The sequence below is a fragment of the Pelophylax lessonae genome (genome assembly GCF_965119305.1).
Source record: "Pelophylax lessonae genome assembly, chromosome: 3".
In the NCBI taxonomy this organism is placed as follows: Eukaryota; Metazoa; Chordata; class Amphibia; order Anura; family Ranidae; genus Pelophylax; species Pelophylax lessonae.
The window spans coordinates 493,998,936-494,012,537 of record NC_138770.1 but is presented as its reverse complement, the minus strand read 5'-3'; the positions used below and the strand labels follow the sequence as shown (position 1 = coordinate 494,012,537).

Genomic DNA, 13,602 nt, shown 5'->3' with positions numbered 1-13,602 from the left:
ATCCTTACTAAAGAGCCGGTAGCCGACTGAGAAGTCAGCCCAGTTCTCCAGGAACCCAAACCCCTCCTTCCTACACCAATTCCTCAGCCACTTGTTAAGTTCCCCAAGCTCCTTCTGCCTCTCCTGTGTATACACAGTTAATGAGATGGTAGATATGGCTGGAGGAACAAGCTTGCATGAAGACCATCACCACACCTTGTGGAATACCGCTCCCTTTGGTATAAAACTCACAAGAGATAAACAGCTGTGCTATTCAATTAGAACAGCTTTCCATGGCGTTGACCTCCCGTCATGAAAAATACCCTTTCCAAGCAGACACTCAAGCTCTCGCTCCCACTGCAAGGAGGGTTGGAATTGGTAGGTTTGAAGTATGCATTTAATCTACTTTACTCAGTGATGTTCGTGGAGGATCTGTTGAATTTTAATTTTCCATCCAAAGCTTTTATAGATGGTGTTTATAGGTGGGATACCAGGCGGTATCTTCAAAGAATGTCAATTCCCACTCTTTGGGAAGCGAGAGCTTGAGTATCTGCCTGGAAAGGGGATTATCATGACAGGAGAAAGCTGTTCTGATTGAATAGCACAGCTGTTTGTTATCTCTGGTGAGTTTTTTACCAAAGGGAGCGGTATTCCACGAGGTGTGGTGACAGTCCTCATACAAGCTTGTTCCTCCAGCCATATCTACCATCCCATGAACTGTGTATTTTTATTCTCACCGGGTGTTTTATGGATTAATCGGTTTCCTTTTTCTTTCTGTTTCCTTTCTTTTTTTTTCGGATATTTTTTACCTGCTGAAGGATTTTATTATTTAAATATAAGCACTGCTAATGCTTTGATGTCCTTGATTACTAGCATACCTGGTTTTATTCTGGTCAAATAAACCATCTCCCCTTTGTAATTTTTCGTTTTCCCTATGAAATTTTTAGCTTTCCTATTTTTTTACTATTCTTGGTAAATGTTTCCCCGGTTTATTCTTGCATAGATAACGGTCTTTGGCTACTCTATTGAAGGCTTGACTTGTTTCCTGATCCATAACCACTTTTAGCTTATCCCTATTTTGATGTTAATATGCTGTAGGTTTCTAAATCTTTTGTTTTTTTTTATGTTGTTGTTCGAACTTGCTTATCTCTGTTATTAACATCCTCATATTAGTCCTCTCTCTCTTTTTTTTTGCTCCAAGAGAGATCAAAATGCCTCTAATATATGCCAGATTGTAGCATCCGACATCTCTGGGGTTTCATTTAGCAGGAAATATTGCTGTATCTCATTTTTTATTTTATCTTCCACAGCTTTATCTTGTAACAGTTCCTCATTTAACCTCCAGTTACCGTATATACTCGAGTCTAAGCTGACTTTTTCAGCATGTTTTTTTATGCTGAAAAAGCCCCCCTCTGCTTATACTCGAGTCACTGTTTGACTTACCTTTTAAAAATGGTGCCGCCCGGCGCTAAAACGTCATGGTGCATGCGCCGCCTGCCTGGGAATAGCTGAACATGTACGGGCTTTCCCAAACATCAGCGGCGCATGCGCGGTGACCTGTTTCCTGTACAATCTGTGCCATGCCTGTGAACCATCTCCTGTACAATCTGTGCCATGCCTGTGTACCATCACCTCTGCCATGCCTATGTACCATCTCTTGTTCCATGCCTGTACCATCTCCTGTGCCGTGCCATCACCTGTGCCGCGCCGGTACCATTTCCTGTACCATGCCTGAACCTTCTCCTGTACCATGCCCACAGCCCTGCATCTCCTTCACCATGCCCGCAGCCCCTGCACCATGCCCGCAGCCCGTTTTGTGTCTCGTGGTGATCCAGTTGGGTCCAGTAGCTGCTGCATTTCCCACCCTAGGCTTATACTCGAGTCAATACGTTTTCCCACTTTTTTGTGGTAAAATTAGGTGCCTCAGCTTATACTCGAGTATATACGGTACATATTTTGTTCTGAGCTTCTACCAATCTCAGTTTCATAATTACTGGGGCATAATCTGATATAGTTATTATTTCTATGGATGTCTATACAACTGCGTACAGCCATCTAAGATCGACCATAATATGTTCCAAACTAGAGTATGTCCTATGCACTGGGGAACAAAATATTATAGTCTTTCGTCTCTGTATGTTGAATCCTCAATATAGCCACCAGCTGCGCTTGGTACAGTTTCTTCTTTACCATTTTCAACTTCTGACTTTCATTCCTCAATGCATGTGACGTACTGTCCACCTTTGGTTCCATACAGAAGTTCGTGTCCTGCCTTGATTAATTTGCCTTTCTTAAACTCTTCTAATTTCCCCAGAGTCCTTTTCTTTATCGTACATCACTGGACACAGAGCCGGTAATAATGACTATCTGGGTTATATGCTACGTTAGGTGATTGGGCACTGGCAACCAATAGACAGGAAGTTCCTCCCATATAACCCCTCCCATACAGGAAGAACCTCAGTTTTTTTGCCAGTGTCTTGAAGGTGGTGGTCATGGCTGTTAAAGCTCTTCAATCTTAAATGATGTCCCAGTAAGGGGGCGTTTTGATTGGATCCATTCAGATGGCTAAGCACTAAGTGGATGGTACCCAAGCCTCGGCTAAGACGACCTGACCCATTTGGGCGCTGGACCCTGATAAATGGAACTCTGGTTATTTATTATCCCAAGGATTTTGCCAGCAGGGTGCTCTACAGATCCAAGGGTGTGGACCCCATGAAAAAGGGGGACCAGGTCCTTGAAGGTCTAATTGACAAAGCCCACCGCGATGGGTGAAGTTTGGGTCCTGAATAGGGCCCTGCGGCGGGACTGGTAGGTCTGTTCCTTTTTCCCTCTCTGAACAAAAAAAAACAAAAAACAGAAGAGTTTGCAGAGAAGGAATTGCAATTTTCTTTCCTGGGCTGTAGTACCGTGTTTTGGCCACTAGCTGTTCGACAGAAATGTATTGTGCTTGTGTCTGGACTCTCCAATCAGCTTGGCTCTGTTTCTCTATATATCTCTATGGGCGCGCACTGATGTCACGGGCATGCGCGTGGATTGCTCTCACTCTTCTAAATGGTGCTGCTGGCTGGATGTGACTGTTTCTCTGCAAAGCTGAGCTGCTGACCAGGACCTATGGGACACAAAGCAGGTTGCAGTTTCTGTTTGGGCGTGTGAATTTGAAGGCTTGGGCACGGCTAGACGGTAGAAGGGTTGTTGTTCTGCGATAACTGTACAGTGCTGGATCTCAGTTTTTGTTTACCTTTTGGGCAATAGGTTGTTACCTTACTTCTGTGTCTTACTTTATGTAAAGCAATGTCTTCCAGAAAAAGAAGCGCAGGAGGGAAAAGGGACAAATATTCTTGCATCAGGATTAAATAGTCCTAGTTTGGGTCCCGCTGTGCTATCTTCAACTGAGAGGCCTGAAGCGACTGGTCAGTCCGAGCCATTATGCTTAACAAGTATTGTTGCTACCTCCAATGCCTCAGTGTCTACCTATGTTACTAAGGATGACCTGGCATCTGCCTTGGCTAGCCTTGAAGGTAAAATAGCCAGAATGCTTGCTTCTGTCTCACAGGGCAGGAGAAAACAGGATAGATCCCCCCTCTCCTGTACCCAGGCCCAGCAGGGATGCAGCAGAGCTCCTAGGCTCTCAAGGTCTTGCAGGGGCTTCTGGTTTCTGATTGGGCAGAAGACATTGAAGAGATGTTGGTTAATGATTTGGAAGAGGGGCAGGCTGGAGATGGTCACTCTTCTGAGGGTTCAGATTCTGAGGAACCATTTTTAGCATCTCACTCTCAGAGGCTACTGATTCAGTCCCTCACCGAAATGGTTCAGACAGGGTTTAATTTACCTCCTCTGGAAATATCAGAAGAATCCTTTTCTTATTTGGGTTCTTTGTGCCTTCAGCAGAATTCCCAGGCTTTTCCTTTACACCCCCTGCTGGAACATCTGGTGTATGAGGATTGGGATCATCCTGACAGGTTGTTCATGCCTCAAAAGAGATTTTCTTGCTTGATCCTATGGAGGAGAAATTCAAGAGGAAGTGGTGTATGCCTTTGGCAGACGCTGCTATTTCTTCTGTGAACAAGAATTCGACCTGTCCAGTTGATAATGCCCATGTTTTTAGGGATCCAGCAGATAAAAAGTTGGAATCCTTACTTAAAGCTTCCTTTGCCATCGCTGGCTCTGCTGTTCAACCAGCTATAGTGGCTATAAGAGTTTGCCAATCCTTAAAGGATCGTTTTAAAAGGGTGACTAGAAGTTTGCCTATTCAAGGGGAGTCTTCTGAAGATTTGGCGGAGTTTCCTCGCGCCTTGTGTTTTATGGTAAATGCTCTAAAGGATTCTATCCCACAGATTTTCCGAGTTGCTCTTCTCTCTGTTCATATGTGCAGAGTACTATGGCTTAAGAATTGGGTTGGCAGAATTACCTTGTAAGAAACTGCTGACAGCTTTTCCTTTCCATGGGGATCTGTATAAATACATGCAGAAGATTGTGTGTGGAAAAAGCGAATTGTTGCCGGTTAAAAGGATTAAACATCCATCTTTTAAAGCTCCAAGTGTTATGGTACCTCCTAGCACGTAGGCTTCTCAGCAGTTCCGACGGCCTCAGCTGCCAGGGTTTAAAAGACCTCAAAATCAAGGTCAGAAAAAACCCTGGGTCCAAAGGCCTGTTAAATCAGGTTCCAAATCTGCCCTATGAAGGGGCGCCCCCACTCATTATGGTGGGGGGGGGGGAAGGCTCCTACGGTTCTCAGAAACTTGGGAGGGAGTGGTGAAGGACAGGTGGGTCTTGTCTACAGTGGCACGGGGCTACATGATAGAGTTCCGAGAGTTTCCTCCTTCTTCCAAATGTCCTGGTTTGCCCAGTAAAAAGAATGCCCTTGTTCCAGGCCCTAGAACATTTGTGGGTGCAGTGCATGATTGTGGAGGTTCAAACCAACGAAAGGTTCATGGGTTTTTTCAAATCTTTTTTCAGTGCCAAAACCAAATGGCGAGGTAAGACCCATTCTATATCCCAAAGCTCTGAACCAGTATCTGACCATTTGGTCTCTTCGCATGGAATCAATCCGCTCTGTGGTAGCCTCTCTAGGAAGAGGAGATTTTCTGTCTTCCATAGATACCTGCATGCATACTTCCATGTACCAATTTTCAGGCTCCATCAGAGGTTTTAACGTTTCGCAGTAGAGCAGTCCCATTTTCAGCTTGTGGCTCTGCTGTTTGGTCTGGCCACAGCAACCTGGGTGTTGGCTCTTTTAAGGTCTCAGGGCATCTCAGTAATGGGTTACCTAGATCAGTAATCCTCAACTCCGGTCCTCGGGGCCCACTAACAGGCCAGATGTTAAGTATTACCTTGGGGAGATGCAGACTAGAATACTGCAATCACTGAGCAGCAAATGAGATCACCTGTGATGTAATTTAGTTATCTTGCAAACCTGGCCTGTTAGTGGGCCCCGAGGCCTGGAGTTGAGGACCACTGACCTAGATGACCTTCTGGTCAAGAATTAGTCGGGACCAGGTCTAAGAAGGGATGTTTCCCGGACCGTCCAGTTCTTAGAAAATCTGAGTTGGGTTGTGAACTTAGAAAAGTTGGCCTTAAGGCCTGTTCAAATTCTGGAATATTTGGGTCCGATTCCCAATACTGCTCAGGCAAAGATTTTCCTGCCATCAAAAAAGGTTCTGGCCTTGAAGGGTCTGGTGCTGTTGGTAAGAGGGAAAAATGTTCCCTCTATACGGTTGTGTATGAGACTGCTAGGCAAGATGGTGTCCTCATTCGAAGCAGTCCCTTATGCGCAATTCCACTCCAGACTGTTCCAGAACAGTATTCTGTCCGCTTGGAATAAAAAACTCAGAGCTCTGAATTCCCCAATGTTTCTTTCCCCAAGGGTAAGACAGGATCTGACCTGGGGGCTGGTCCTTAGCAACCTAAGCAAGGGTAAATCTTTTCTGCCTGTGGCCTGGAGGGTAGTAACCACAGACGCCAGCCTTGTGGGCTGGCGAGTGGTCCTGGAGGAAATCTCTATCCAGGGAAGGTGGTCTCAGGTAGAAAAGGTTTTACCCATTAACATCTTGGAGGTCCAGGCAGCCCGTTTGGCGCTGATTTCTTGGATGACCAGACTGCGGGGGTGTCCTGTCAGGATTTAGTCTGACAACGTGACACTGGTGGCTTATATCAATCATCAGGGGGGGAAACAGAAGCCAGTCAGTGTAGAAGGAGGTGAACCACATCTTGTCTTGAGCAGAGAGTCATGTTCGCAGTTTTCATCCAGGGGGGTGGACAACTGGCAGACAGACTTTCTAAGTCACCAGCAGTTGTTTCCAGGGGAGTGGTCCCCGCATACCGAGGTCTTTCAATTGATCTTCCAACGTTGGGATACTCCTGACGTAGATCTATTGGCGTCCAGGTTCAAAAACAGGCTCGACAGGTTTGTTTTCGGAACCAGGGATCTGATTGCGATCTGGACGCTTAACTTAGTGATCCCTTGGTTTCGGTTCAACCTGATCTATGCGTTCCCTCCGGTCCAGCTTTTGCCACATCTGTTGAGCATAATTAAGGTGGTGGGGAAGCCGGTGATCCTAGTGGCTCTGGCTTGGCCCAGGAGACCTTGGTTCATGGAAATTGTGAAATTAGCAGTAGCCATGGTTGTTTCCCGGTCATCCAGACCTGCTCTGCCAAGGTCCCAAATTCCACCCTACTTTACGGTCGCTAAATTTGACGGTTTGGCTATAGAGACCAGAATCTTAGGAGATTGTGGGGTCTCTGGTACAGCTCTGGCTATGTTGATAAATGCCAGAAAACCTGTCTCTAGGAAAATCTATTATAGGGTCTGGAGATCCTACATTTCTTGGTTTGAATCAAAGAGATGGCATCCTCGTAAGTATGTCATTGGAAGAAATCTTTCTTTTCTTCAAATAGGAGTGGACTTGAAGCTGGCATTAGGAACCATTAAGGGGTAGCTCTCCGCCTTGTCTATTTTCTTTCAGAAACCATTAGCAATGCACTCCTTGGTGCAGGCTTTTTTGCAAGGTGTAATTGGCACTAGGCACATTCCCTTGATTCTCTTAATAGGAAATTGGTCTTTTTGGTTGCCATAACCTTAGCCAGAAGAGTGTCAGAATTGGCGGCTCTTTCCTGCAAATAACCATTTTTGATCCTTCATTAGGACAGAGTGGTCTTACGCCCTCATCTGGCCTATTTGCCTAAGGTAGTTTCCAGTTTTCATTTAAATCAGGATATATTTTCTACCTTCCTTTTTCCAGGTCCTCAGACTACGGAGGAGAAATTGTTGTATTCTCTTAATGTAGTATGAGCAGTCAAATTCTATTTAAAAATGTCAGTACCAATTCGTAGTACTGATGCTTTCTTTATCCTGCCAGAAGCGCCTAAGAAAGGTCAAGCGGCAACTAGTTCCATGAATTTCCAAGTGGATTTGTCAAGTCATTGCTCAGGCATATAGCTTAAAGGGTAAAGTTCCACCCTTTAGGTTAAAAGCTCACTCTACCAGGAGGGCAAGTGCTTCATGGGCAGTGCATCATCAGGTGTTTATGGCTCAGAATAGCAAAGCTGTTAACTGGTCTTCAGTTCATACATTCACAAAGTTTTACCAAGTGGATGTAAGAGCCCGAGAAGGGGCTCAATTTGGATGTAGCATACTTCAGACGGCAGTATAAGCTCTTTCTTGTCTAGGGGAAATTTTGTTGTTACTGTGTCCCCTTCCCTCATGGGCATTGCTTTAGGACATCCCAGATAGTCATTATTACCGGCTCTGTGTACTGTGATGTAGGATAAAGAAAGCCTTTTCTTGGGAGTACATTATGGGACACAGAGACGGTAATAATGACTATCTGGGTTATACGCTACCTTTAGGTAATTGGACACTGGCAACCAATTGACAGAAAGTTCCTCCCATATAGCCTCTCCCATACAGGAAGAACCTCAGTTTTTGAAGCAAGCAATGAAGATCCCAGAAAAGAGGGGAGGGACCTCTGTGTCCTGCGATATACTCCAAGAAATGGATTTTACAGGTAAGTTGAAGGAAAAATCCTATTTTCTCTTGCAAATCCTATAGCAACTCCTTTAGCTCTTTTTGTTATGGAATCTCCATAGTACCATGTTGGGTGGTGCTTAGAATATATCCTGGTATTCATGTCCTGCGTTACATGCGTCTCCTGAAGGAGAACTACTGCTGCCGAGTATTGTTTGATTTCTTTTAGGACCTTTTGTCTCTTCACTGGGGAATTTAACCCTCCTACATTATAGGTTTGGAAATGTATAATTGTTTTTTTTTCTTTTCCTCTACCTGTTGCCTCCTCTACTACGGAGCCCCTGGCTGACATCTATTCATAGCCTGGAGCCAGGGAGAATAATCTGGATAGAGAGAGAGGTGGTCCAATGTAAAGGGATTTCTATGTTTAAGTGTATATTCTCCTCCTTCGCCCCTATCCCTCCCTCCTCCCTACCCTATTCCTAAATGTTCTTCTAGGTTAGGGTTTTTGACCTAGTCCTGGTCTTTGAGTTGACAGTGATCTTCTTCATTTACATCTTCTCCAACTGTCTTACTCTCCCTCATCAGGGTGGTTCTCTGACTGGCGCACTTTAAGACGCCAGAGCCCCCTAGGTGCCTGGGTATTCCGCCCACTGCCCCCTCGGTCTGATCAGACCTATTTTCTACTTCATTGTTTTCCTAATTTTACTTATTCTAAATTTTTGTGTACCTTTACCAAGTTACCCTTTCTTTATTTCCCCCTATGGGTTAGTCTCATATGTTCACCAATTACATCGTCTTTGGCATGCTAGAATAATTATCTTCTAGATGTTATGTTTTTCTTTGGGACTAGTTGCCATTGTTCATCCTCTATTTTTGATCTTTCTTTCTCACAGTCTGTCTAACTGGGAATATCTGGTATAGGTAGATCTCATTTTCTGCAAAAGTCCTGTAGTTCTTCCCAGAAATATTAGTCTACCTGAGTGGCCATCTTTTCGACCTACCAAACTGGTTGGAAAACCAGTTTCCCCTTCATATATTAATGGTGGTATTCCCTTCAGTTTTTTCCATATTTATGCCATTTCTTCATGAAATCTCACTATTATGTCTCTAGGGATTTCCTTTGCCATATTCTGTGGTATTCTACTCTGTACCCTTTCTATCCCCAGGTTTTCTGATGGAGCTTTGCCTAATAATGGGCTAAATATTTTATTCATTATCTCTGTTAAGTCCTCTCTTTGAGTTGCTTCTGGTAAACCCCGGATGCTTACGTTTTTTCTTCGGTTACGATTTTCCTGATTCTCCATTTTGTATAATATATTCCTCTTTTCCTTTTGTAAATTTTTCATTTCTTTTTGAGATCATTTATTGCTGGAGTGTGTGTGTCCAATCTCGTTTCTGTATCTTCCACTCACGTCAATATCTGAGCTAGGTCACAGTGTAGTGTTGCCATGTCTGTTTTAAGGGAGAGTTCAAGTTTGGCAAACATATCTGCCATTTCTAATTTGGTAGGCAATTGTGTTTTTATTGCTCCATATCTCCGTTTCCCGGATTGTTTTCCTCCTCCAGATTGATTTTCGATTTCTTCAAGGGTACTTGTTCCTAGTGATGGCCTATGCTGCATACTTTTGCTGCCTTCTGTCACCTGTTTCGACCGGGCTCCCAGTTGTTTTTCATTGGCCATCTTATCTGTGTTCACTTCTTGGGACATGTACTTTTTAATTGTCCCTGGGCCCACACTTATTTTAGGAGATTTTATAGTCCTGCCTCCTTTAACTAGTTTACCCCTCATTGCGTTTTTCTTCTTCTTTTCTTTCCTTCTTTGATTTTTAATGTACTTTTACCTCTGTCCCCACTCTTACAGCCAGACTTCACCTCCTCTCTCTCCTTTCAAGATCTAAGATCTAACTTCTGCGTACACACGTGGTCTGTCTAAAGCTAGAACATCTATGTCCGTCACAGGAAAGAAGAAGAAAGGAGAGGGAGGAAGGCACTCACCACACTTCAGGAATGCTGGCAGCTCTACGGCTTAATCCCACGTCATGTGTAACCGCGGGCTCCAAGTATACTGGCTCAGTTGTTGTGGGGTGGTAGTGGGGGTAAACCACACCGTATGTGGCTGTCTGCATTTACCAAGGGGGCTCCAAAATCTCCTGGGCTCCTCTTTGTTTAGAGGTTTAGCAGGTTTCATCTGTTGTGGGGATTCAGCGAGGCAGACTGTCCACTCTCCAGCTGAAGTTCCACTCAGTTATCCATGCCTCTGGTGTAGATCCCGCCTCCTCATCCCGCTTTAGGACTCGCCGGCATTTTCCGGTGTTCCTCGGGCGGCTCTACTCTTCTTTGCAGTGTGCTATAGTGGCTCACACTTTCCTGGACTGGATCTGACTTCCTTCCCCTCTCCCTCCGCTGACTCAGTTATGTATCTGGAGAAAGGAACGGGAGGAGATACAGGACTCCGCTTCAGACGAGACTTGTATCGCTTCAGGAGGAGAGGCAGGGGTGTAGGGACATTAATGTCTTATTGGCAGACGTCAGGCGTTCCTAACCCGAGCTCCGTGCTGGTGCCATGCTCAGGCTCCTCCCCCTGGACATTATTGGGGACTCCTGGACTAGCTCTTCCATGTTGAAAAGTGTTGCACGGATTCAAATGGCACTGCTTCTCTTGTTTTATTAGAGGACAGTAAAGAGTTGAATGAAAAACCTAAAACTAGTTAGGGTAACAGTGACTTCTCCGTAAAAGGAGAAAAGGTCCATCATCCCAGTACACTAGCAAAAAAAAAACGAAAGACTCAGGTCTATGAATATCAAGCATGTGTCCTATAATGTACAATTAAGATAAAGAATTTGGATGCACTTTACTTTTTAAATAAGATTTATAAAGTGATAAAATGAAATTTGATAGCATTTAACTGGAGAATTTTTAAATTTTCTATGAAATCTAGAAATTAGGAAACTGAAAGGTAAGGGGAGCACAATTCTACTAGCAAGAACAATCTTTTGCTCCTTGGAATACTATGCGAGTTCTCTTGGCATTGTGAATATACAGTATGAAAATCTAAATAACTAAACTTTACCTGATGTGAGGCTGCTACAAAGCGAATCCACCCATCATCCATGGAAATTACAAAGTCCCCTTTTCGTAGATCAACATTTACTTGGCCACCACCAAACAAAATTAGGGGGTACACGGAAACCATGCTGCAGTCTCGGACAAACACACGGCTGGTCTTAACCTTTTCATGATACACCAAATACGGACTATCAAAATTTCGCACCTAGAAAAAAAACCCATTATAGGATATTAAAGCATAATGAGATTTTTTCCTATATTTTTTAAAATTATTTTATCAGCATAAATAGTAGAAAGAACAGCAGCCACAGTGTTACATTGACTCTTATCTATATATTTTCGAAGCCCCACATGCACAATTCCATAAACCCATATATTACATAACAGAGTCTTCCTATAATCCTATGCATGTTATAAATGAATTGTGTGACCTGTGCAAACAGGTTTCATACTTACAAGGGCTAAATGGTGCCATATTTAAAAAAAACCTTCATGATGGACTTGATATACAAAGTGTGTTCTGGTTTATTGGCTCCAAGTATGTTGTGTGTTCCAGGAGTGTGTTCCCGTCTGCCCTGACTGAACATGTATACATTTGTTCCATTTTCTCTCTGCTGTATATGGAGATGGCCCCCAGCCTTTACTTTCTGGCTGTGAAGTCACAACAGATTCTGTGTACTCCAGTAAGGACCTAAGATTACAACAAAAGTAGAAAGAAGCAGACATACAAGAGGAGAGAACACCACAAGGGGCTTGTTCACATCATGTTCACTGACCTTCATTTTATTGCATTCCACCTCAAATGTATTGTTTGAACAGGGCACAATCGTTTTCTCTGTACCCTGCTAACATCATACATGTGAGGTGGTGTGCTGAAAAATGCAGCTCAATGGATGTGGTGTGAACAAGACCTAAGGAACAAAGCAGAGAGCTGTGATTTTGTAAAGCTTAATGCGTGCAGGAAACCACCAGTACCGTTGAATGAGATGGCACATGCCCTGTGAGAATGGACACCCCCAGTGTTTGACAGAAAACAGAAAATGGTCCTCTCTTTTTAAAAGATGAGTATGTTATGAGAATTATACAAATCAAAGTACACATTAGAAGTTTTGGGCTTATTAGCATACCTGGTAGTTTATAGAGGAGGGGTGAATGTGAACATAACCATCATTCTTGGTCACAAACTTCATCTCTTCCGCCTTTGAAGGCATTTTTACAGCTCCTGATCTTGTACTTTGAAATTTTTCTTCTGGTGTTCTCACCTACAAAAATAAGGAAACAAATATTAACAAGTGACTGAGTACTGCTGTGTATTGCGATTAACTGCTGCGGGGTAACAGAGTGCTGCAGAATACCTTAAGCAACTGGGTGTACCTTGTGACTGAGAGTAACTGCTTGTCTGGGAGTACCTTAGCGACTGGGTGTACCTTGCGACTGGGAGTAACCGTGCGACTAGGAGTACCTTAGCGGCTGGGAGTGACCTTAGCGCCTGGGAGTGACCTTTAGCGCCAGGGAGTGACCTTTACCGCCAGGGAGTGACCTTTAGCGACCGGGAATACCTGGTGACATTAGGACTGGTGAGCACCTTAGTGACTGGGAGTACCCTGGGTGTAGTACCAGGGGGAGATTTAGGTAGTGTAGGTAACGAATAGCAGGTCATTATCCTAATTTTCCTCATAGAATAGAGGGTAATAATGTCCGACAGGATTGGGGATGCCTCTCAGTGCACTTATTGCTGCATGTATGCGCTCCTTGATAAACCAATCGAGGGCAAATACTGCTGTGCAAGACGTTAGCGACTTGTTTCTCTGGAAGCTCAGATCCTGGATCTGCAACACTCTGTAGCATCAACAACCTGGAAAGGAGCTTGGACATTACCCAGGAGGTGCCGGCAGGGGCCAGCATAGAGGAGGATGGAGACGTGGGGACGCAGGCACTGGAGGTAGGCAGTTGGGTGACAGTTAGAAGGAGGGGAAGAACGCTAGGGAGGCCAGTCCTGAGTTTGTACACCCCAACAAATATGCAAAGTTGCATGATGATGGGGATATCAGCTCAGAGGCGGCAGTGCTGGAGCAGGCGCCCTCCCCCAGCTGCATAGGAGGCCTCCTATCCCAGTTGAAGTCTCGTTCAAGGAAACCTTTCGGAGAGGAGGCGTGTCACGCCGTCACCTACGTCATCCATTCGTCCGTGCTGCAGCCTGACGCAGGATCACTATAGGCTCCGCTTGTTACACGCTAGATACAAGATCGTCTCCAGTAAGTACAATCGCCTATGTTTAATCAATAAACCGGGGATAATACACTATGGTCGGCCCATTTGTATTTATTACATGCAATTTGTGGAGCTAATAAGAAGAAGATCTATTATCCCAGGTCCGTGAGGAATAGACCATCAATCCAGCTACCTGTCACATTCTGATCGAGGGAGAGCATTTTCTCATGCCTAAATTAATTTACATCTGGTAAGAGGCTCTTAAGTGTGGTTCACACGAGGGTGGATGTGCATGATTTCTGCATTTTGGATTGCTTATGATATTTATATATCTGGTAAGAAGAACAGCCAGCAGGGGTGGGAATCTTATTCACGTGGA

The 13,602-nt window shown here is 44.4% G+C and overlaps 1 protein-coding gene across 1 annotated transcript in view; it reads right to left on the bottom strand.

The window, feature by feature from the left end:
- Positions 1–13,602, bottom strand: part of DHX57 (DExH-box helicase 57) — a 295,697-nt gene that overhangs the window by 31,100 nt on the left and 250,995 nt on the right. The window contains exons 22-23 of the mRNA XM_082251986.1: positions 12,140–12,274; positions 11,017–11,217 (exon numbers count right to left, since the gene is read on the bottom strand). Of these exons, the coding sequence (XP_082108112.1) occupies positions 11,017–11,217; positions 12,140–12,274 (336 nt within the window). The remainder of the gene's footprint in view (positions 1–11,016; positions 11,218–12,139; positions 12,275–13,602) is intronic.